General features: G+C 37.0%; 1 protein-coding gene across 12 annotated transcripts in view; it reads right to left on the reverse strand.

The window, feature by feature from the left end:
• FOXP2 (forkhead box P2) overlaps window positions 1-26,333 on the reverse strand; it is a gene marked incomplete at its 3' end in the record, with an annotated part of 541,625 nt that overhangs the window by 33,440 nt on the left and 481,852 nt on the right. For 11 of the 12 annotated variants that reach the window (XM_084784956.1, XM_084784962.1, XM_084784963.1 and 8 more), the window contains 5 exons: window positions 16,103-16,316; window positions 14,065-14,169; window positions 7,139-7,226; window positions 5,443-5,526; window positions 1,119-1,320 (listed from right to left, as the gene is read on the reverse strand). In XM_084784956.1, coding sequence (XP_084641082.1) covers window positions 1,119-1,320; window positions 5,443-5,526; window positions 7,139-7,226; window positions 14,065-14,169; window positions 16,103-16,316 — 693 coding nt within the window. Of the gene's footprint in view, window positions 1-1,118; window positions 1,321-5,409; window positions 5,527-7,138; window positions 7,227-14,064; window positions 14,170-16,102; window positions 16,317-26,333 lie in introns of those variants that run through there. The other variant, XM_084784955.1, reaches the window with a different exon arrangement.

The following is a 26,333-nucleotide window of genomic DNA, read 5'->3' on the forward strand; positions in this document are numbered from 1 at the left end:
AAAATAAATAATTGAAAAAAAAAACCTCTGTTAATTCTGCTAATAACTCACAGGAAACAGAATCGATTTTTTTACTTTTCATATTTGTCCTCGGTATTGGTAAAGTGACTTGGTGAGAAGCCACAGGAGTGAAAGCACAAAGCATGGCAGTGGAACTGAATTATATAGAAAAGGCCATCTCTGACGCGAAGCGCAAACGAGGCGTCCCTAGATTGTTCTCAGTACCTCAGGAGCAGTGTGACCAGCTGGCCTGAGGAGGTTTTTTTTTTTTTTTCTCTCTCTCCTACCAGCCAGGTCCTCTTTTAAGCGGGCGGTTTAGGCGTGTTCTTACATGGACTTTTGCCCCTTGCCATAATCTTTACTTTTCTCCTCTAATACTTCTTAATGGAGAACAGGATCAACTCCTGACATCAGCATCTGCGGCCCTCTAACAAAGGAGGAGCTGGTCCCCTCCCAAGCCCCATGTTGAAAATAACTCCACTTTTTGTCAAAAGAGCACTCAGGGCTTGGGGGCTCTGGTTACAGTGTGTGACTGTGATTATCCAGACGCCCCAAGGTGGTCTGGGGCGGGGCATGGGAAAGGGGCAAAAGGGGGAAGAGATGAGAGAAGGTGGTTTGTGATTTTTTAACAAACATGCGATTTGTCCTCATTATGCTCTTTAAGCAAATAAGTAGGCCAGCGTCAGGAGCTCTGGTCCAAGCGCGTGGAGTTGATAAAGACTGATCCATCTGTGCGGAGGCACAACTGCAATGGTGCTTCGTACATGTCCTTTTAAATGGCTCTTATCATAGCGCATTACCTGCAGATGTTGGATGGCTCTGGCTTCCCTCAGAGATCAAAGGATCTCATTGAATTGAGGTGATAATACGGGCCATCCTGACAACACATCTCTCAATTCCTCTAATGGGGAGAGCTCTCCTTCCTGAACAACCATTCAGAACAATTCATCACGATGCGCTTAGGGAATCGCCTCTGTCCGCATTTACCAGGAAGAAAAAAAAAATCACTCCAGAAATCCTGACTTGATTTTCCATGTGCTCTGGAATGGCTCCTGACCATTTCACTACAGTTTTCCTCTCCCAAAGTAGAGGATCTCCACCGAGTATTCATATCCTACCTGATGACATGGGGATGTTGTATTTGTCTGAATGTCGCCTTCGTATGGCTCCCACATTGGGCACACTGGCTGGGGTGATTACTGAGGGTCCCTGGGTAATCGGGGTGACGGGGGCCGTTGGTGTGGTAGGGGTTTGAGGTAAGCTCTGTGGGGATGTCTCCAACATGTTCTTCGACATGGTGACACTAGACACCAGATTTAGCTGCAAAGGCCCGAGAAGAGGGCAGGAAAAAAGGTAGAGACAAGAGAAAAAGACTTAAAAAAGGTTTGACAAATGAGAGTGGATTCACTTCTACAGCTGTGTTGCCACTAATAAGCCGCAAAAGGAAGCAGCCAAACTCGACTAATTACAGGATGAAATTGTATCATAAGATCTCTAATTAGAGAATGCCGTTAGAGGTTATCTAATAATCTACTGCAGTGTTACTCGGCACTCAGTAACTCCTTCTTCTCTTACCAGACTTCAGCCAAAGTGTATTTCCTTAAATAAGAGCCAGTTGCTGATTATTGACTGCCCCTGTTGTTAAACAGTTCTAGCCCCCAGAGAAGCAACAACAGCAGCTAAGAGGAACGATGCTGTGGTTTGAACCAATAGGATGTAAGAAGAACTTGCTAGTCTGTTGCTGCCAGAATTTTTTTTTTTTCCCCATGGCCCCAAATCTCAGCTGAGAGGCTCCAGCCAGCTGGAAAATTTTACGCTGACCTTTAGTCTCCTTGCTAATTTGGTGGAATGGTAATGACATTACTACATATTCAAACAAAATTGTCTTAATTGCAAATTAGCCGGAGGAGGCTGAAAATTTTCAAATTAAATCTGATTGGAGATGGAGAGAGGGAAATGGAATTTCCTCACTAACAATCATTTGTGGCATGTGTTAACAAATATAATGAAATGTCAAGTTTGCCAATTCCTCTGGAAGTATCATTTTCAATTTATGATTACACTGTCACTTAATGCTGATGGACCCTGGAAAGTGGGTGTCAGGGTAGAGAAAAGGAAAAAGGTGAGCATGTATGCAAGCTGTTTAACAGTGTGCCCTTCCTTACTTCCTTCAGAAGGCCTTGCTCTTCGTTATCAAAAACTCGTATCACCTCAGTCATATTTACCACACATCTTTTGTCATAAATAGCATCCAACTGGCAAAATTGTTGTGCAGGACAGCCCATAGGGTTTCTTCTATATATTTAAATAACATTAATTAGAGCTGGGCTACGTTCCCCTTCGTTATATACAGCAATCTGTACAACCAAGGAAGAAAACTCATGTCCTCTCCTGCTTCTCCCTAAAGTTGCTGCTGAGTGGCTACACAGCGAACATCCAGTTTTTGTATATAATTTAGTAACACCTGCCTTTTAAAATCCCAAATACACTTCTTAAGATAAACCCTTTTTTTTTTTAAATGGGGAGAAAATGATGTGTACAGCATTGATTGATCTTTCTTTGTGGATTTGTTTTACACATTTAGTCAGTAGAGAGATTTGTTAGGGAAACAAAAATTAACATATGCCAGCTAATTGTTCTTCTTTCTTGGGCAGCAGCCAGAAGAAGCACATTAGCAGTCTAATAATAACGACTGGCACCCTGAAGGCATCCCCAAGTGCATCTGTTCTCAATAAACCACAAACTGTTATTCAGTTCGTACTCTAAGCCAGCAGACTGGGTTGGGAATTCTTTGTTACGTACATAAATAAAAGCTGAGATAATGCTACTAAATGCTGCATTTAATACATTTACAAAGCCACTGGTGTAAGCCTCGCTGCGATGTGCCAGAGTCTGTCTGTGGAGTTGGAGAAATGAAGGAAGATCCAGGTGCATCTGTGAGTGAGTGTGTGTGTGTGTGTGTGTGTGTGTGTGTGTGTGTGTGTGTGTGTTACAATAACACAGAATGTATCCTTAACATTATGTTCAGACCAGATCATCAGTGCTGCATATCTGCACATTTAAAAAAGGAAAGCAGAACAACTTTCTTATACAATAGAAACTAAGCCACATGCATCACTCTAAAGATGGTAAGCCAGCATAAAACAGGACAAGTAACAGCCAGGCACATATCAAACTGTAGACTATTGAAGTATCTATCCTGATGAATACTCAACAAGATTCTGCATTTACTGAACATATCAAAAGTTATCAAAACAGGGGAAGTACATCTTTTTTTCTATGCAAACCATTCATGTTTACAATGTTCCAGTAACTTATTCTGCATCCTATAATAATGAGCATACCATGTTTGTAGGCGTGCAATCAGAAACTGATAAAAATAGAATTTATTATTAACTAAAGGGAAGCACGTAAAAGCCAGGATGAGCACTTAGGTACCTCGGCTCATCTGAATATAGTCAAGGTTGGGTGAAACTCATTATTCAGGACTCGCAGCCTTGATAACTTTGATTTTCATCCATCCATAGCATGGCCAAAAGGTACCATTTAATGAAGTACCATTCAGAGAGTAAATGGGGTCATATAATAGACAGTGCGGTTGCACCTTGTGTTCATGTACTGATAGCTGTTAAGGGTGCAGTGATGAACCAACAGAGCTCATTTCTCCTTGGTAATAAATTCACGCTATTAATATTTATCAAATGTGTGGGCCGTCTCAACTGAGCCACTGCACATGAGACCATAAATCTCTACTATCATATCAATTTTGAAGCTTCTTTTGTACAGTGTATAAATTTTAGGGTCTTTTTGAGGGGTGTGAGTATTGACCACTCTTCTTTCAAACCAATTTGTGGCCAGCAGCAGTTTCCCACTTCAGATATCGCTAGTTCCAAGGGGAACTTTAAACTGTGGTCTCATTTTAAATCGCTCATCTAAGATTCTGTATTAATTGCCCACCATCAAACGCAATTAGCAATTCTTTCATGTGTGGTTTATGTAATGTAATACTTCAATTACATTATTCATTCAGGTTCTGTTTTGGATTATAGGCTGAAAATTCTTTATTAGTGTAGATGTAACCATGCTGCTGGAGTTTTAAAAAATTTACTGATTGAATAATTAATTGGAAAAGAACAAGCTGCAGATTCCTGATGGATTTATGAGACAATTATTCTGTCTTGTGATTATCTACATTATACTATAGAAGCTATGAGGGAAAAATCCTTACTGTATAGAAAGTCATAAATACTGTATCAAAAGATGCTCAAAAGTTTATTTCTAAAATTAAAAATTCAGATCATTCTATTTTTTAAAATGTCATATGTCAGATTAAAAAAAGAGACCCTTGCCTTTCTTGCTATTAAAATATGTTTATGGTGCCCTACACTTACATATGGCACAAAGGAAAAGCAGTTGTATCTTTAAAAAAAAAAAGTGCCTCAGCTGAGTTTAAATAAATTCAATCTCTAAGCAAAAAAGCCACATTTTGAATCATATTAATGAACAAGTGGTGCCGAGACACTGACAGAAAATCAGACAATGTACTCTGTCTTCTGTTACTTCCCTTCTACAAAACCCAGTGTTCCTTTCACACACAGAGAGTGGTGCAGGGAGCAGCAAGCTGGCAATCAGCAAGCATGAAGTTCTACAGGGGCCTTAGGAAAAAATACCCCACAAACTTTCAGTAAACCAGAGTCCCTCTGTTGATTACTCTAAGTTTCTGTGCAAACATTAGCTAGGTGAGGTAACAGTTTATTCTTTATCACAGCCTGTGTATCTAACTACCAGGTACTAGGTGGAGCTTAAGTCTCATATTTTTAAGATAAAGCTGTAGTTTTTGTTTTTTCTAAGGGCTCTCATTTCCCCTTAGAGATAAGCTCTTTAAGTTAAGATAATATTGAATATACAGGAAAACATATCAATATGTGAAATACATCTTAACTGAAATAACCATCAACAAAATAGGACAAAACTGCCTATAAAATACTATGATACTTCTGAGGAAACAATTGAAAGGAGAAAAAAGTCTATTGGTCTGTATCTTTTGATTGATCTGAGTCTTCAGGACCCAGCACTTGCCTTTCTATTTGTGATTGGTACTGATCCTGCTTCTTGGGGGTGCTCAAAGTCAGTTTCCTTTTAATATCTGTAAACCTATCACAGAAAGATATTCCCCCTGGCTTCAGCTGCAAGGCAGTGATTTGTGCACTGATAGGTGTACTTTGTTTAGTGTCACCCACGGTGTAGATTGGATAGATTTTGTAAAAGATAGCATTACTTTAAGAGAAACATACAATTTGACAAGCGATTGCATTTTACTTTCATTTTATTGCTGTGCTTTTCATCACAGTCATTGTTTTCTAACTGTCCCTAAATTGTTCATTTTCTTAGTCTGTAACATCAGTACAGCTATTTACTGTTTATAAAGCAATATGCACTTACAGGTTTGGGAGATGGTTTGGGCTCTGAGGGTCGCATGTGCAAGTGGGTCATCATCGCTTGAAGACGTTCGCGTTCTTTAGAAAGCTGTTAGGAAAGAGTGAGATCAGGGGCGTTTTAGAAATGACTGATGCGGCTATTTTATTGCAGTGATACATCTTATCACTGAGCTCCTTTCCCAGTAATGATCCCTGCATATAAAAGCCCAGGATGAGAAACTTAGCTGGGCGAAAACGCAACTTTAGCTAGTCGAGGAGAAAACTTTTGTTGCTTTTCTTATGTTAAAGGTCAGAGAAAACAAATAACACTTCATCTTTTTGTCAATAAGAGAATTGAGGTCACAGTTGCTTCGACAGTAACAAGTTACCGAAACCATAAATTAGAAGGCCCATGGTGTCTCTTTAAAGTCCTGTGGACACTGTTAGCAATGGACTAGTGCCAACAGCTGTGAAGGGGTGAAGGGTTCTCAAAGCAAAGTGCCTGCCAGGATTGTCTACACACTTCATGCATTCCCACCGAGGTCCAGTTAGTGCCCCCTGCAATCTGCCATCATCAATCTAATTCAATAGAGTGACAGAGACCAGGCAGTGTGAAACGCTGAACTCTGCCACCCAGTCTGCATCTACACTTGCACTGGGTCTCATTACAGCTGACGGACCCTACTTTTCCATCAGTCAGACACAGGAGAGAGAGAGAGAGAGAGAGAGAGAGAGAGAGAGAGAGAGAGAGAGAGAGAGAGAGAGAGAGAGATTGAGAGGAGAGAGGGAGGGAGAGAGAGAACTGGTCACACTGCAGACTGTATTATCAACTGACCTCTTATGTTTTAGTCTACATTTTAGCACTGGTAAACAGATCTAAGTAGTCAAGGTGCTATGATGACAATAATGCATTGTACACATCTTCATTATTTAGCAACTTAAACATTTTCATTTCTTCTCTGCTAAAAGCAACAGCACAACGGATTGAGAATAATGTAAGGTGTAGTAAGGAGGAGAAAAACCAAGTTATATATTTAATTAAATAAAACAAAGGCTTAGTTTAGGGAAAACTCTTTAAGATGATATACTATAGAAAGCCATAAAGGGTTGCTAAGCCTTAACAAATCTAAATCCTGGGGTGTTACCATTGCTTCCTGATGCCTTACAATTTCTGTTTATTTTTGTCAAAGCTGTTTTACTGTTAAGTTTGAGAAACAAAACTTTGATAGCATTTTACAGTCCGTATAACAACATCTGTGGCACTCATTGTTTGTCATTATGTTGGCCAAAGACAAATTCAGTATTGTAAGGTTTTGAATTTTGAACGCAGCAAACACAGGACTGAAGCTATTCTTCAGTTCATTCAGATGAACTTGTGTAAAAACTGACTGTGCAACAATGTCATAACACATGATAGTTTGTGTCTACAGTACCGGATCTACAATAGGAAGACTATAGATTTGAATTTTGGGGATATCTAGATATATGTAATAGGACTGAAAGTTTATATAGGTCCAATTGATAAAAACATTAAAGTATATCAACCTACCATTTTATCAACTGTTGTTATTAAAAAATATCTTAAATCCCATGTATTTGAACAGATACTGTGATATCAAGACAATATGATGTAGCCAGGAAGATCAAACCACTTGCTTAATACTCAGGCTTGCACACCAGAGCTCTGAGAAAAGTGCACATCAAGTGAGCATGTGACAAACCTGTATTTCTAACTGCTGTACCACCTGCATTTGCACTCGACATTGGGCAGTGCTTCGGTCATCCAATGCATGCTCACTGTTAAGGTGCCTGTAAAACACAAGACGCAAAAACAGAATGATAAGTTATGCCTGGCTTGGCAATCTGGCTTGATTTTAAAAGCACTACCTCTACAAGGAACGTGTAGATTCCTCTGCAGTGGGAAAGCAGAATGCCTTGAGGACACAGAGAAAAGGTAAATGTGCCTCAATGTTTGTGAAAACCATTCGTGCAATGCAAAGAGATGTTGTTACAAAAACAGTTCTCTATCCACTTGCAGACCAGAAGTAGAAGTCATGATGTATTTCACACGCTTTCACCGTTTTCTTTAGTGTGTGTGTGTGTGTGTGTGTGTGTGTGTGTGTGAGAGAGAGAGAGAGAGAGAGAGAGAGAGAGAGAGAGAGAGAGAGAGAGAGAGAGAGAGAGAGAGAGAAGCGATTCTCTATTTCATTTGTATTAAAAAGTTTGTGTTGTTTATAGGCTGATTTTTAGTTGAGAAATATCTCACATCAGGATGGGGTGTGAATTATGAAAAGGTGGTAGAGTTGTTTTCCATAGCAACATCTATACCCACAATTAATAATTTTCTGTTAGGAATACATAAAATATATTGAAGAGTCAGAAAAATAAGATTGACACCTCATGTAAAGAGTCCTCATTGGGACATAGTTATGACATACATAAACACAGTGGAAGAGGACATCCTGGTTATGCTATTCTAGTCTTAACATGTGTGCTTACAACCATACATGTGTGCTTACAACCATACATGTGTGCTTACAACCATACATGTGTGCTTACAACCATACGTGGGACTGAAGATGTCTCCCATGCATGGTACCTTACTGTACCAAAAGTCAACTAACACAGCAGCACTCTCAATAAACATGGAAATATTCAATAATGCTTGCTTTGTAATTTATAATATATTATTTATTTGATGACTTCCAAAATTAAGAAAGTAATTTTCAGGTAATTCCATTTCTTTTGAGATGTCTACATAACCAATGGGTTAAACGAAGGCTGCAATTTAAGAGACACAGAAAGGGAAAAGGGGCTATTGAGCAAAACACACAATTAAGAAGTCATAAAATTTCAGTATAATTAAAGACAGTCCTAAGACATTTTTATAATTCTGAACATATGGAATTCAAGAGACAATTGTGTTCCCTTTTTACTTGTGCTTCTTGAAGAATATGAAGCAGAAAAAGAAATGCACAGACAGATGCACGTGCAACACAATGCGAAGGCCTAAGGCATCTGTAAACAAGTGGGTTATCAGCTAGATCTACGCTCAGCCATCAGAAACCTTTGTTCCTTTACACTCTAACTTTGATAAATTAGACCAGTTTGTTTTAACACCTTCTCACTGATTATAGCAACAAACCCTCCATGTATCTTGCTATAATTGCCAGGCTTGGCTGATGATAAACTGGGGACTAAAACAGTGAGGTGGATCAGGTCAAACTAGCTCTGTGTGACCAGAACACATGAGAGGTCCTTCCTGCCTCTCCTGTCTGCTCTGGCTCAGCTCCAGCATGATCTGCTAAACACCTGGCTGTAATGAGGACTCGAATCGTTCAAGGTTTCTGGGAAGAAGGCATAGAATGTCAGAGTAGGCCAAGGGTCAGTGAGTGGCATAGTGTCACTAATTTCTAATAAACAGGACAGCATTAAAAGTTATTCTTCAAGGCTTTGTCACCCAAATTTTAATGAGCAACAAGACAATGTCCTGGCAACATTAACACAAGAATTTGTTGCATCCTTAAGGTTTGGCATCGCTGTATTTTTTGTGAGTTTTTTTTTTTCCCCCACAGTGAATTCTTTTGGGAAGCACTCATAATTTATCTTGCAATCAGACTAAAAGATTCATATTTTAAAATGGCTATACATAAAGATTAGGATATAAATAGCATAAGAAGATAAATAGACAAAGCAGTTTTACCTGAAAAGGTATATTCAGTACAACATATATTTTTTTGTAGAAAATTGCTTTTTAAAAAGAATTTTTATACTTGTTTACTTCTTAGTGATAATTATCTTATATTAAAAGAACTAAAAAAAAAGTACAAAATGTTTGCATTATATACTTGGGTCTTAGAGACCTATTCAATTTATCTCTGCAGCTTTTATTAGAATAGAGACTGGAGACTACAATAATAGTCAATGAGGTTTTGTCTTGATTGAATTTTTCAGCGGAACACAAAAGAACCTTGCCATTAAAATAGTCCTTTATTCTCCTGTATGAAGGCGAAAGGTTTTTAAAGTGTTGTGATGTTCAGTAATGAGCCTCTATCTAAATTATCATTGGTGACAAACTCACAAAGCACTTTTCGAGGACACATAGTTATGAAATGCCACGGCTGCCACTTTCTTTCCTGTAATTATAGGCTAGCTTGCAGCCCTTCAATGATCATTTATAGAACAGCCTCCAGTGGATTACTGAGAACTTGAAAAACACATACATACCTCTGCCACATCTCCCTTATCCTTTCCCTGCTATTGTTTACCAGTGATATGTAAAATAATGGTGCCTATTCATTCCCCCTACTTAATTATGCCAATCAAAGTACAGAAATAGTGTCGGATATAAATACACAGCAATAAGACCAAATAAATAGGCTAAGTATTAACATTAAATTATAAATTTATGTATTTATGACTATTTTGTGCTCAAATTATTCTCTTTTATGTTTTTATAACCATCTCAGGTACTACATATTGCTGTTCAAAAATTCTCTATGATTTATAAATCAAGAATGAGATAATACTGAAAAATGAGAGGATCGGTGGATTTTTTTTTTTTTTTTTTGCAGTCAGTGCCTAATTGCTGTTTCAAAATGCATATGCAAAGGGACATTTCATTAATCATTTAATCATGTCCCTTGCAGGAAGTTGGAACTAATGTTGCCAATACCCTTCTCATATGAATTCTCCATGATACCATCTCATGCATTTGATATATTGCCTATGTCATAAATTATGGGTCCTTACAAAGGACCAAGTGGGATTGTTATCCCAGAAGATGCTTGTTAGGAATCCTTTATTAACTTTCTTGTTTTACTTATTGCTAGTTCTATTTCACAGCTTCATACTAGCCAACAATAATGCTTTCCAGTGGCAAAGGTCTGTAAATTACCCATGCAATCACTAACACCATTTCACAGGCCTGTTCTACTTCTACTGGTCTGCTAACAAGGCGATTACACACAAATTACTGAATGCCTATGAAATATTTAAATGCATTCTACTCTACTATGCATTAATAAGAGCAAAGCAAGCTCTGGAATTCTGGTTAGCTCCAGTCCCTAATGTCCCCTAATGAGCCTCTTACGGAGACTGCAGTTCAAACAGAGAGGTGAAGAAAAAATGCAAAGGGGGCCTTCAGAAAGGCAGCGCTGAGCAAACATCGTGGGAGCCACTTCTAATTTATGGGTCACTTTATAGCTATATTGATTTTTGTTTTCAAAATGGAATAAATGATGTGGTCGACTGTCGTTCTTTCAGAACTGCATTGAATCTGTATGCTAGGTAGGTAGTGCAAAACTACAAAATGAAAGAAAAAAGAAAGAAAGAAAGAAAGAAACCTGTAAACAGGCAGTCAAAGATTTTCTAAAAACAATTAAGCAAACATTTCGGGAAAGACAGAAAGTATGAAGGCCATCTTTCCAATTTATTTAACTCACAATTCCCTTCAATGAAGCTTTTATGGTTATGTATGCATGTAGTAACTTCAGTTATACACATTCAGATTGGCAATTCAATTTTAACCTCTAGAATTTTCAAATTCATTTAAAGCTATAGCATTTTATAAGCTTCCGGTTGTCTCAGAGACTGTTTGAACAAAATGTTTCACTTGCACATCACTGGGGGTTGATTTATTTTGCATCAAGCTTTTTATGTTTAGGCACTGACAGGAGTTTAAATACAAAATGTTAGCTGTCACTATTCATTTAGCTGATTACGGGAGATGCCTTAGTTTTGAAAGATGTGGGCACTGTCACCAAAAGAAACAACAGTCTGACAAGTTCAAAGAATGCCTTCTTGAGGTCATAATTTTGTAGCCAAGCTGCCTAGTGAAAGACAAAGAAATAGACAATACACACTAAGTAAGGACATAAATTTTAAAGTACTCAGCTGCAGAAGAAAGAAAACAAATTTGCACTAAATAAATGATTCTGTTTCCACTGGTCTTTTTATTTTTCTTGCTGCTTATACTACAGTATCAAACCTTAAGAGCACCAATCACTGACAAGCTCCATGCATTCCTGTTCATCCTCTAATTAGTCTTTAGAATCAGGTAGGTGTATAGAAATTTTAAGGAACATTAGTCATTGTGACGTTCACAAAGGACCTCCTGTATTGCTGGTGCTGCATCTCACTCTACGTTTGGCTTGCTGGCACCTGTGAGGACAAGTCCAAGAACACTTGTCCGCTAACTAGAACGCTACAGTCTAAACCTTTTGGCCTAAGCTGTGGAAGTCAATACATCTATATTCAAGCTGACTTTGGTGCAATGGTATGGTAATTAATTCTGCAGTCAAACTATACTAAAGTTTTGTCAGATGTGACTGCACTCTGACATTTATAAGGCAGTAATGAAGAAGTATCACTAAATGTTCTTAGTGATCTGGTGAGAGCCTCAATTACTGGTCAGGAAAAATATGGCTAAATTCTCTCAGCTCACACTTTCCTGTAATGTTGAAATTTTTCTCCTGAAGAATGTTAGCTTAGACTTTGTTTTGTATCTTTGTTTTTCTTCTGAGGCTGTAACAATTTCTGTATGAATTTTCATCTTTCTTTAATAGAAAATTACACCCCACTTGTTAATTAATACATAGATAAAAACAGAATTCCTGAGATGATAATATATAGTCCCTGGGAGCACAAATATATATCTGAGTCAATTTTTTCTTGAATAAGTGAAGTACATCATTAATAAAATATTTTATTTCTTTTCAAATTTCTCACATATCTTTAAGAAAAAGATAATTCCAGCTTGGGAAACATGTCAAATTAGTATTTCAGTCTATTGCAGTATACTGGCATTAACTAGGAATAGAATTTATCACAGATATTTGAATTATAAAATTTAAAGCATACACTATTAAAAGTAGAGTAGAAGAGGACTTTAAAATATACTGGCATAAATCTGTCATCTCTGTAAAGGTATTGGGTAGAAAAGTGGTCAGTTTTTGAAACCAAAGTTGACATGTAATTGAAAGGAAATGCTCTTTTAACTATGATTTCTCTAGTTAGAAACAAACACGCAAACAAAGCAAAACATGTGTGTGAATATGGAAACGGAGCACAGAGGATAAAGTGGGAGTTCAGCTTCATTCACCTGTTCGTGATAAAAATTAAATACTTGAGTCTGTGAGAAATGTTCTTCAAGTGTCTTAAAGAAAACCATACTGAAAGAAAGGTATGCATTTTCTCTAAAAAAAAAAATGAGCCAGATTTTAATTAAATATATTTAGTTCATGTAAGTTTATACTAAGCAGGTAGTTTTATAAATTCAGCTGTCATTCCTATGACATAGCATTGGTGACCTTAGAGAGAATCTCAGTGACAGCAGACAGCACACAGGAAGGATGGAGATAAAAAAAAAAAAAAAAAAACTATGGGATTATTGTTAAAATAACTTACATCTCTAAATTTTTTTCAGCCATATTTTTGGTAGCAGAAAACTTCAGCAAAGCTACCTAATGTCTTTTAAGTGTCCTCTATACTGGGAAATGCATAAAAAAATTCACACCCAGAAAAATGGCAGGATACAGATGGCTTGGTGTAACAGACGTGTAAATTTTCATTTAAGCCCATTTCTAAAGAGCCGTTGTGGTATATGAAGCAAATTCTCTCTTAATTGGTCTGGAACTATAAAAGGTTAAAAAAAATCTTCATGGAAGTCTTCCTGTAATCATTTATAAAGGTATTATGATACCAAGTGCTTGCCTCGTTGTTAGGGTATTTCGGCTCTGTACTCTGCAGTCAGTCTACCATTTGTAAACACATCTTTTTGATGTTTCTGCCAACGTCCTGGCAACAAAGCAGTGCAATTTCAAATGAGCTAATTAACTTAATTGTTGATGAAGCATGAAACAGTTCATTCACCCTGTTAGCTGCACCATGACAACACAAGAGGCTGAGGCTGGGAAGGTACCCATCTCCATCCCCTATCTGCAGCCCTGCACAAGTCTCCCTTGTATCAATACGGGGCACAGAAAATCACCCATGAAAAGGCAAAGGTCTCATCCATATGAGGAGAACCCACGAAGTCTTGAGACTAAAACATTGTATGGCGATATAAAGGATGCACAGGCTTTGATTTTGATCCTGGAGAAAGAAAAGTGATCCCAAGTACACCATCATAAATGGCAAAAAGTAGCCATGTGAGTGAAATGTAGCTGCTTCGTCAAACATTAAACATCACTGACATTCATTTTTGATTCTTGTTATTAAATGCCATTGTTGAAGGTAGAAGTACAAAATCTGCCTCTATAAATATGTCTATTTCATTTCATTTAGAGAGAATTTATGCTTATGCAAATATTACATGAAATTTTTATTAGAAATTTCAATTTCCAGAGACTGTTCTTTTACAATCCTGCCTCATGGTGAGTAAAGTCACCCTCATGGCAGGCTCATACTTCCATTGACTCAAAGCCTTCCGAATAATTTACAAAATGCTTGCATAAAAAGAAGAATATGAGCCATAACCTTGCTCAGCCTGATTTTGCCAATCTACTTGTTGAAACAAACTGGAGACCCACAGTGCTTAGGTTAGATCATCATTCCTCCCGCCCTTCAGTTTTTCTTTATTTTATACCAGTGGACCAAAATTCCCATGTCATCTGCTTCCCTTTCCCTGGGAATAGCTAAAACCTACTTCAAAAACTGTCCAAAATCTTCACATATGCTTTCACAGCCTGGCCACTTGCAAACTCCATGGCCATAGAGAGTGTGGGAGGCCCCAGTCTCCTCATGTGATGAGCTGTAACAAGAGAACACAACATCAGATTCATCTCAGAAAGCCATAATCGTTGCAGGCTGCTAGCGCCTGTCAGGTTACGATCAGTGACAAACAGGTCAAAACAGGTCAATTCAGCTCAGAGCAGTCAGAAAAATTTAATCGTTCTATTGAATAGTTCAACTGCCAAGGCTAGATGATGCTCCAATTAGAGGAGAAATAGAGCCAAAGATGACTGTTAATAAAGGATGAAAAACTTAGAGGGCTCTGTAATATCATATGCTAATCCTGCCATATGACCTCACGGTAACATTTTACCTCTAAATAAAAAAAAAAAAAAAATAGCCTTATGTTACGGAGTGGGAAAATGGATTTTAATGAAAGCCATATGAAAACCAGCATAATACTTCTGAAATACTTCTTTAAAATGTAATATGAACATTAGAGTCATTTAAACTAAATTCATGTGCAAACCATATATATATATATATACATATATATACATATATATACATATATACAAATATTCTTAGTAGCCACAGTTGATTTGAAAAATCCTGCTTAGAACAGTATTTATTAGTAATATCCTTATATAATTATAGCAGGCCTTTAATAAGTGGGTATTATATCAGATAGAGAGATCCTAGAAAAACTAACATATTTCTGAAGTATATAATCATCAAATTAATCTCAATTAAAACAACAGCATGAAAGCATCCAGAAGCATAGCATTCTGTAATAAAAACTAACATGAAAATCCACATGTGCTCAGATAAATGCCAGGAACATTACCATACTTAGGTCTTCTATTTTAAACTGTGCTGTAATTACTTTTATGTTTCTTTGAAGAAAATATGGCAATGCTTTGTTGCATCTAGGCAAATATGTTATTACCTGAAAAAAAAAAAACCACTGATCCACTGCCTGTTCATTGGTGAGCAGAACAGTTGGCATGTGTAAGCTATTTCATTATGAAATTCTGTACCTAATCTTCAAGGTTTAAGAACAACTTTTCATTTTTAGAAATTTTTAAATTATACACTTTGTGTAAGTTATGTAACAAGATTTGATTTTGAAGGGATGTCCCTAAGCAAGTGGAATTAATTTCTAAGAAACATCGGGTTGCTCCTTATAGAAGGACAGGATTATCACAACCAAGATAAAACACTAAGGTGGGAAGTTATCTCTCACAGTATATTATTGGTAGCAAAAGTCAAATGATTTTCCTGTATACATTTTCATTTAAATTTATTTTAAAGCATCAATATACATTCATTTCAATATATTCACTAATTTCATCATGCCACAGCAATAACAATGCAACTCAGATCACCCATGTTCTATATTATATAATGTTCAGCTAACTTCTAATTTCTAAGCACACACTTGAAATGTAAATTAAGGAATATATGTATGAGGCATGCATTTATAGTTATTTGGAATTTTAAAACTATTTTTAATTGAAATGGGAAAATATTCACACAGCTTGTGTTAATTCATAGTATGTTATGCATCAAACTATGTCAATACACTCATTCCCTGTAATCCATGGAAAACTTAATTTACTTACTTATTTATTCATTTATTTATTATACAATGTTCTGCCTGCATGTACACCTGCAGGCCAGAAGAGGGCATTAGATCACATTATAGATGGTCGTGAGCCACCTCGTGGTTGCTGGGAATTGAACTCAGGACCTCTGGAAGAGCAGTCAGTGTTCTTAACCTCTGAGCCATCTCTCCAGCCCAGAAAACTTAATTTCTTTAGGCATGCCCCCCAGCTATATTTAGTATACTTGAGACATTTGAGATCCTTTTATAACTTAAAAGAATAAAAAGTCAACAGTAATGATTTCTCCTTCACTTGCACTAAGTACACTTCTTGTCCCTTTTAGTTTTGCCAACAGTGGAAAATAAAATACAGATGTAAGTGGAGAGTCCTGAAGAGGAGATTTACCTGTCCCGCCTGGCATTCAGCACTGATGCCTGTCCATTCACTATGGAATGATGTGTTATTGGTGGTGATGCTTTGGAAGTGGTGGAGGAGGTAGTCGAGGAGGAATTGTTAGTTGTGAGGTCTAGCCCTCCATGTTTAATGCCGTTGTCTTCCATACTGTGGACTCCAGTCACTTCTTTCCATAGCTGCTGAATCTCAGCAGGACTTAAGCCAGCTATAAAATGAAAGAAAGTCCCACTGACATAACGAGGTAACACTGAATATAATTTTCATGGGCTTATGAAAGAATTAACATCATTACCAACATTAATACATGATAAAAATATTCTTTTATCACCAATATCAAAGTATTTGTTTAATTCCAAATAATAAATTATTTTAAAATAACAATTTGAAAATAGTAAGGAGGACAGCATTGTTGGGAAATATATGGTTAATTAAAAAAATCTCTACAGGTTTTACTTAAACCTTTGATATTAGGACTTGATCATCGAGTATTTGCTAGTATTATTAGTGGGATCTGAAAGAGATCTTATAAATAACATATGAAAAGAAATGTAAAGCAAAAACTCCCAATAAACAAAGAAATCAGAACAAAATAATAACACTCAGCAAAAGAGGGGGAAAGAGGGAGAGAGGAAGATGGGAAGGGAGAGAGAAAAAGGGAGGAAAAGAGGGAGGGAGCAGGAAGATTGACTTAGCACTAATCTGGCCAATTTAGTCTTTCTAATAACAAGAGACCAACTATGTTATTGAATTTTAGTTTAGGTCTTGAATGAACCACTGTGATTACCTACATGATTCATGTATGTAGGTAATATCTAAATATCTCTTTTAATATAGTTTATTAATTTATTCATATTACATCTCAATTGTTATCCCATCCCTTGTATCCCCCCATTCCTCCCTCCCTCCCATTTTCCCCTTACTCCCTTCCCCTATGATTTCTTTAGTTATTACTGGTTGGTTAAAAAAAATCCTAAACTTTTCACTTTAAGCAATTTCTTGCTTTGGATTATTTACATTTACCTGGTAAACAGTGAAAGCAGAAAATCTTGGTATGTCCTTTTGATTTTGACTATTATTTTGAATAAATATTTTGAAATATCTTATGTGGCAGATGGTTACAACTGTTTAAGTATCTGTGATCACTTAAACACATTAAAACTGCAATTTAAATTTAGGCCACCCATACCCAACCCAAATGTTATTTCTAGTTGATAACCACCAAGGGACTCCCACAGTGGAAACAAACCACTGTTAAGGCTAGACTCCACGCCCAGCAGTAGATGGCTAAGTCAAAACAAACTCAATGGCATCTTTGGGGGTTCTTTGTGTCATAATATGGTGCCAGGGCATTTATTACGTGTATGTATTATGGATTCTGGCTTTGTGTTTTCATGGTATTCCTGTTGTGTGCAACTATATGTTTCTTGTACTTTTTCTTTGGCTCTTTGCCTTCTATTCATTTGTTTTGCCCCATTCTGATTTCTTTTTGTTTTATCTAGTTTACTTTGTTTTGTTTTATTATTAATCCTTAGTTGTTTATTTGTTTTCTAACCAGTGACAGAAAAGTTGTGGATCTGGATGAAAGAAAGAGGATGGAGGAAGTTGGGGGAGTTGAAGGAGAGAAAACTATAATACAAATATTTTGTATTAAATATGATTTTGATAAAACAATCAATCAATCAATCAATCTAGGCAGGCTGACTTGAATGAGTTTGCGATTTAAATACTTTATTACAAAAATATCAAAGCTAATAAATAAAATTCTAGTAGAAGTGAAGCTATAATTTTAATTACTGTCGCTTATTGAAGACATAATATATTCTGAAGCTTTGGCAAGTGGCTTACATTACTGAATTCAGTGGACCTCCCTGGGGGTCAGGACTCATAATTTACAGGTGAGTAGAAGGCTCACCTTCTGATGGCCCTTAGCTCCAAACTCTGTGTCTGTAGTACTATGTGGTTCTCCCTCTAAGATGATATAGAGATGCCTGGATCACCCAGCACTCAAACAAACTGGAGCGATGCCAGTGGCTGTGGTGATGGCCATCTATCAAAGGAAGTCCAGAGATGGGTTTGATGGAGCAGGATGAATATTAGAGCAAGATAATAGATGGTGGACAAAAGGAGAGTGAGTACCTGTCTCTCTCCCCATGTACATGAAGTCACTGGTCTACCGATCGTGATGAACAGTCAGCAGATAGAATTCACATTGTCCCACTTGTAACATGTTGCCAAATTATGCTTCGCAGTAGTTAACCAAATTGCTATTAGTAGTTTATTCAAAACTATCATTTTGGTAATTCTGGATTTCTTAAGATTTTAAGGATCAATCTGAGATAATAGGAAAGACAGGATAATTTGGCTTTTTAAACGTATTTTGGAATAACTTCATTATTTTTTTTTTCTGTTAAAAAGGTGATTTTTCTATTGGGATGTGTCTTCTTTGTTGTAGACAAAACTTCTGTAGAAAATCATTAACCATTGCTCTAATGTTAGCACTGACTTGGAATCATGACCCTTTCTGACAGTAAACTTTTTGTGACCCGTCTGAAGGTGTAGTCATCCTAACAGCACATCCAAGAGGCAAAGGTCCTTCCTTCTTCTCATCTACATTCCTTTCATATCCCACAGTGCTGCCTCCCTCTCCCATCTCCTAACTGTGGCCTGCATAGTGGCTGCAAGACCTTCTTCATGACCTGCTCCTAAGTTCCCTGCTCATCATACAGAGGGCACAAATGATGTATTTCATGGGAAATTAGGTCATGTCCAGTCTCAGGCAAAGCCTCCAGGAGTCTTTCTAAAGACTTAGAAAGCAAGAATAAGTGAAGAAAAAACAAACAGACAAAATTCCAGCCCTTACTGTGACCTTGCAGTGCTTCGTTGCTTTGGCTGGCCTCTTGCCTCAGACAGCTATCACCTTTTCCATATTGCTTTACGTTGCAGCTATCTGGTGCTTCTATAGTGCTTCAAACATTCATTCCTATTCTAGCTTCTGCCCTGGCCACTCCCGGAGCCACCACCCTCTCATTAGGGCTCTTCCCAAAGCTTTCTCCTTCCCTTCACTTAAACAGCTTGAGAAATCACCCCTCTGGCCATAGAGCCAAACAGCATCCTCCTCCTCCGTGTATTCCATCATGTCCTGACTACTGAGACTACTTTCACTTAAAGAAAATTAATTTAGCTTCTGAAATTATGCAAAGACTGGTTTGTGGATAGGGTTACATCTCTTTCTGTCTGTCTCTCCCACTCCGTCTTCCTCTTCTTTCACCCTTTCTCATTGCCACAGTGTCATTCTACTAAACCTTGACAAACAAGATCACTTGCATTTTGGATGACTTTCAAAGCTCTGCTCAGTTGTATAGAATGTAGTGATACCCTCATGACCAAAAAAAAAAAAAAAAAAGTTCTAGGTCCTTAGTAGGACCTCAAAAAGATTTGATGACTAACCTGCTTACCATTAAAGCATGGTTTCATAATTAAACGAAGAAAAATATGTCTTTAATTATTAGAGAAAAGTTCACAGAATAATACAAGAAGGAACAGTGGTTGCCCAATGAACTGGCATGTTCCTGTCTCAGGGTAGTTAACCAGCGCCACATGCTGACCACAGCTCAGAGCTGTGGAGTCAGGCTTCCAATCTGAGCTTCAGGGAGATTCCAGAGTCCAGTCACCCCAGGGACTGAGGGGGAGTTTCAACAGAGAAACTATTACCTTGCCTTTGAGACAAAATTGTTCCAGCTAACATTTGCTTAAACTTTTTTTTCCATAGGCACAAAAAGGTGTGATTATGATAGCACATGGCAGACACTTTATACATTTGAAAATGTTTTGTGAGGTTCAAAGTCTTAAGGCTATTTTTCCCAACTGTAACATGAAGTCCTGTAGATAGTGCTCTGTTGAGTCAGTCTTACAGTGGCATTCTGAAGGTTCTACCAGTCTCTAATACGAGGTTCATGATCTGAGTGAAACAATTTTGAAAATGTCAAGAAACAAAGAACACTGGACTCATTTTTTTTTAAATCTCAATGTTTTCCAAAAAATATTTGAGAAAAATGATTAACTCATTCTGAAATTATATTGATTTACAATAGTATTCAGTATTAGGTAAAAGCTTAAGACCTGTAACTGATCTGTAGCCTATGTCCCCGAACCCTGGATCTCTTTTGATATTAACATGTGAGCTTGCCAGGTCTTTCAAACCTTATGTGCTCTAAACTGAGCTCCCTACTGTAGAACCTCTCTTCCATTGTAACAGGCCTCCTGCAGCTTTCTTCATGTGCTGTAACGGACACTACAAATGCACACTATTCTATGCACTCCCCGCTCTCAGGACATTTAAAGGAAATTAATACAAAGTACCTCAAACCATGTTTCCAGAATAGTAAGGAACAACACTCATAGCTTGCGGACTGGGTCCCCAGTGGTGGACACTAAGACATGAATCAGTTGTGACTGCAGACCTGATGAAAGGAGAAAAGAGGCATTCCTCTTATTCTCAGTTCATCTCAGCATGTTTTTCCTTGGCCACTGTCTAAACGTTCCACTGTTTTGTCTGTTTTCTTCACTCAAAAGAGATTTTCAATTTAGCTAGTACTGGCAAATATAGGTTTGGGGTCAGTGGATTAAAATATTAAAGAATTATAATCAACTTTTGTCCTAAATGATGCTTATTCAATTTCTGTGAACCCATGTCAGAGACACACATAAGTTCTTTTTTAAAAAAATCCCTATTAACTAAATAACTTTAAAAGTCCAGGGCAACAGAATGTTGGAAAGTACTCTTCTGCTTCTAAATGAGGGGCCAAACTCACAGCCAGTCATATAAGTAAACACTGGGGAAATGTTTCCTTGAGATTCAAGTCAATACAAAGATGAATGACTAAGTGAGTAGCAGAAAAATCAAGTTAATGATAACCCTTCGATCCTTCATTCTGACTAAAGACAGGTGCCAAGAATTGTGCTAGGGTTAATTAAATCTGATAACTCATGCATAGATTTTACAACTTTGTAGTAAACACACAATTTTCAGTGGTTGTCCTTACAACTAAATATTATATTTATACCTTTTTACATTAAAATAATTGACTCTTTAATCTACTTTATTCTTCTGTTTTAGGAATTATTTTTTTATGGTAACTAATTTAACAGTACATTAAGAGATGGTTTGACTGATAAAGTACACACCACATGTGTACCATTACCACATAAAAAGCCAAGTTATAGGCTCGGACGATGGCTTAGAGGCTAACATATGAGTGCTTGCTGTGTAAGCACGAGGAGCTGAGTTCAAATCCCAGGGCCATCCAAAGCCTAGTGTGATTACACCTGTCTGTAAGCCCAGTGCTGTGGCAGGTAGAGACAGGAGAATGACTAGAGCATGCTGGTCACTAGCCTGGCCACTGGTTCAGCAGAAGATCTTTCTTAAAGGAAGTCTAGAGAGTGAGAGTATGCAGCACTTTATGTCTGCCTCTGGTCTCCAAGTGTACATATGGGTATAAACATATATGTACATATGCAAACAGTACACACAGCCACACACATGCACACACACACACACACACACACACACACACGGTGGGGGTGGGAGAGAGAGAGGGGAGGGTAGGGAGAGCTGGGTATGGTGGTACATTGCTTATTTGCAACCACAGCATCAGAGAGTCAGCCTAGAACTAGGAAGATCTCTGAATCCCACTGGACAGTCTGCCTCTTAGAATCAGTGAGCTCTATGGTCAGTGAGGATCCTGTCTTAAAAAAATATGAGATAAATTAGTAAACACACTAGAAAAAGTCTTTAGGCTTTTATGTGCATGTATACATATGTGCACACACACATATGCATTCACACCTGCCCACACATTCACATATAAAAGCATACAGCATACATATGTACATACATACCCACATACAAAAATAACAAATACATTATGATACCACATAAGTCTACTATGAATATCCAATGAAATACTTGATGGTTCTTTGCAAATTTCTAGGGTTGCACAAAAATAATAAAAGTAAAGTTCGCTAAAAATATTTTTGTTATTCATAATGTAGTAGGACAAGTTGATATGGGGTGGTACAGGCACACACCTGTAATCCCAGCACTCAGGAGGCAGTGGCAGGCAGATCTCTGTGAGTCCAAGGCCACCTTGGTCTACGGGAGAAGGTTCCAGGACATCCAGATCTACACAGAGAAACTGTCTCAAAAATCCAAAAGTTAACTAACCAACCAAACAAACAAACAAAAAGACTAGTTGGTACCAACATTTTTATTTGAGATATTTCTATGTATTCTCCACTTTTTTTTTTCCAAGACAAACTTGCTCTGTGGAGGCCTGGATGTCCTGGAACTCACTCTGTAGAGAGATCTCCCTGCCTCTGCCTCCCTAATGCTGGGATTAAAGGCTTGTACCACCATGCATGGCTGGACTTTCCACATGGCTATAACTTGCATTGCAGAGATAATCTGTCCTAGAAATGTCACCTCTCCACCTGTACTGATCACTTATTTCAAAGTTCTCCCTCAGCAAACAGAAAAATGTCTGCAGCTTCTTTCAGATATCTATGTGCTTGCTTAAATTCAGCCAAGCAAAACGTAGTGTTATGTATATTAGAGCCACTTACTGATGTAACACTCATCTTTCACATGTGTGTGAGATCAGAGGTGCACCAATTATCCACTTAGTCCAAATGTCAAAGTACAAGAACTAAATATAGGTATTTATTAAGATTAAGACAATAGACAAATATCTCTACCTTAGGATACAGGTATCCCCTCTGTATTTAGGGAGATTCAAAATTGTCAAGTAGAATATTTCTGAGAAGACTTATGAATTAAGTGGAGTGAAATTCACTTTAGGCTGGGTTCTCACTTGATCTTGCTTAACATATTTGATGTTAGATCTCAACATAAAGACCTACTAACCACACAGATAAATCTATTTTAATGTAGCACATGCTAGTTCCTTAACCAATTCTACTGTAATTCAAAATATTATGTCTTTCTTATTCTTAATCTCAGTCTTTCTTATTCATATTTTCAAAAGTAAATATACCCAGTACTCTATGCATTTAATTATTTAGAAGATATTTTCTATGAATAAAATAAACATTTGCAAGCAATCTTTTACTTTACTTTACTTTACTTTCTTAATTTCATTTGTTTCTTAGTTTTGCATTTTTTGAGAATGGCTCGAGCTATGTAGCATTGCTCTAGAAGTCACAATGTTCTAGGATGACTTCGAACTCACTAGATCCACCTGTCTCTGATTCATGACTGCTTGGAATAAAGATGTGCGCTACCATAGAAAAGTTTATTCTTGAACCAATACAAGAACATTTAACTTTCAACTAATTGAAGGAGTTTCAGAATATTCAGTTATAAATAAAAAACATTCTGGTCTGAATATTCTGCATGGTGTGTATTGCTTCTATTTTTCCACTGCTGTTATTTTTAAATCTTGATTGCATCTGATCATGACCTGGAAAGCCCGTAAACACTGATTCAGGAAACAATCCATTATACTAAGAGTGGTGAAGTCGGCAGGCCAAACAGCTGACTTTGGCAGAATATTGAGCCAAACACTATCTTGAGTACACTCCTACCTCGGCATAAAGTCATTATTACATTGTATTTCGAAAGATTTTTTTTCTTCATTATGCGACAGCTCACTTTTTCTAAGCTTACCTAGTTACCCAGCAGTTTATGTTCACTCATTCAGATTAACTGAACTCTTACATCTTAAATAGCTTATGTACTTATAAACTATGTGAGATGGAGTGAAACGAAACTTTCACACACTTCTGTCCATACACAGTAGTGATACATTTCAGGACTCCCAGTGCATGTTTGACACTGTGGATAGGACCCAAGCCTATAATTTGATGCCTTTCCCACCTTAACTGTGCACTTATCACTCATTATTGCTGTGAGTTTTGCAGTTGAAGCTGTGATAGAAAATTTCCTATCAGAGTTTCATTGATAGAACATTAATTTTCATAGTAAATCTTAGCAACTTTACAATAAGATTTTTTTTTTGCCACTTATTAGGAAAAGTTTCAGCTTTTTTACTCACAGAATTTGAAGCTTCCGCTTGCCATATCTCAGGCAAAAGCATCTCTTCTCTTGTGTGTTAAGGTCATCAATAATTAAAATAAGGTATAGGAAACACAAGTACAAGAATTCCACAACAGCACATTTAATCCTGAGGAGCCTTAAGTGAATAAGGCTTGGGGAGTATACTCAGTATGGACAGTACGCAGATATGCTTGACAGATGTATGGTTCACATCCCAGTATGATAAAATAGGGTGGTGTGAAATTTCATCATACTGTTTCAGATGCTGAACAATTTAAAATTTACTAATTCTTTCTGGAATTCTATTATTATTATTATAATTATAATTATAATTATAATTATAATTATTATTATTATTATTATTAATTACAGTTTATTTCAAATTACTAAAAGTAAGAAAAACTAAATTTTGAATAAACTCATAGTCAACCTGTAAGCATATTTTGAAAATTACTTTTATCTGATGTTAAAAATCCATAAAAATGTAAAGTAAGCTGAGCAGTGCTGGAACACGCCTTTAATCTTAGCACATGGAAGGCAGAGGCAGGTGGATTTATGACTTCCGAGGCCAGCCTGGTCTACAGAATGAGTTGCAGGCCAGCCAGGGTTGCAGAGAAAAAGCCTGTCTTTAAAAAAAATGTAAAGTATCTGCACAATTTCTTCTTGCTAATGAGTAGGCCACAGCCTCGGTTCATTATACAACACTGCTAGGTGAAATTATTCATTTGTTTATATACTATCCATCCATATATCAAATATATTTAAAAATCAGAATACTTGAGACTGACTCACAAATTCATTGTTTTTATTTTATTTTAGTTACCTGCTGTCACCCCTTCTAAATAAAAACTATATGTATACTTAGAGATGTTAATTCAGTACCTATTTTATATTAAACTCCATTAGTATAATAGTATTTATGACAGATGCTTAATTAAAATTTAAAAGAGTTCATGTTCAAATGTTGAAATATATTGTGTAACTTTAGAGAAAAAGTTCTGTAAATCTATTGTGTCAAAACTATAAAATGTTATTTCTGATATTTATATACATTTTATGTAGCTTCAGAAGTTATAAATTAAAGTAGCCAGAGGAAGTTGTGTTAAATCATGGAGATAAATAAATTATATTTTTGAAGACATAAAGAGAACATCATTCATGATTATGTGGTAACCTCTTTTGGTTTTCATGGGATTATTATTCACGGCCAATCAATCAACAAACCAAAGGCTCAATGCAAGGTGAACTGAAAAACTGATAGGGAAAGTCCTCAAAGTGAAAGCCCTCAAATTATTTTACCTGAAATAAAGCATAGCTAAGACAGGTGGCTTGGGGCTTATGTTATCCAACAATTGCATCTTTACTTTTTCTCACTCTAGTTTTTGGTTTCCAGCACAGTAATATCGTATCATAGTTGTTCCTCGGGATGTATGCCCTGGAGACCCCAAAGTCTGTCATACTGCACTTACTGTTCTCTACAAGTACAGAGGATGTATTTAGTGTATGCATAAATTCCCTTTCTCTTTCTCTTCTCTTCTCTCTCTCTCTCTCTCTCTCTCTCTCTCTCTCTCTCTCTCTGTCTGTCTTTCGCAATATATATATACATGCACATACATATACATATACATATATGTATGTGTATGTATATATACATATTTAGTGTAACACTTAATGTAATGTTAATGCTATAAAAATCGTTGTTAGAGTATATTTCTAGGGACAAATGGTGAGGAAGAAGTCTGTGCCTTGCCAACACAAACCATTTTTATCCCAATATATTTGACTCATTGTTGGTTGACTTCATGGCTGCATGATCCTAGATCACGGAATACACAGCTGGTGAACTGCGGGGTTAATTTTCTGTGGCTGGCTGGTACTGAAAAAAAAAACCCAACTCAGCCTGTGTTTGAATGATGGCTCTCAAAAATGATACATTTCACATTTAATAGTTAGTGATAACATGACGAGGATTGAAATTTCTGTTCATGATGCGGTAGCATCAAGAGCAGTGGTCACAGCAACCATTGAGGCTCAAGTCTATGATGACTGGTCAATGTCATTGTTTCTCCGTTATTAGTGAAAAAATATTTTTGTGGCCTCATGTTTTTTTCCTAAGTACAAATTTTCTAGGAAGATGCTGTTACTTAT

The sequence above is a fragment of the Acomys minous genome (genome assembly GCF_964271855.1).
Source record: "Acomys minous genome assembly, chromosome: 6".
In the NCBI taxonomy this organism is placed as follows: Eukaryota; Metazoa; Chordata; class Mammalia; order Rodentia; family Muridae; genus Acomys; species Acomys minous.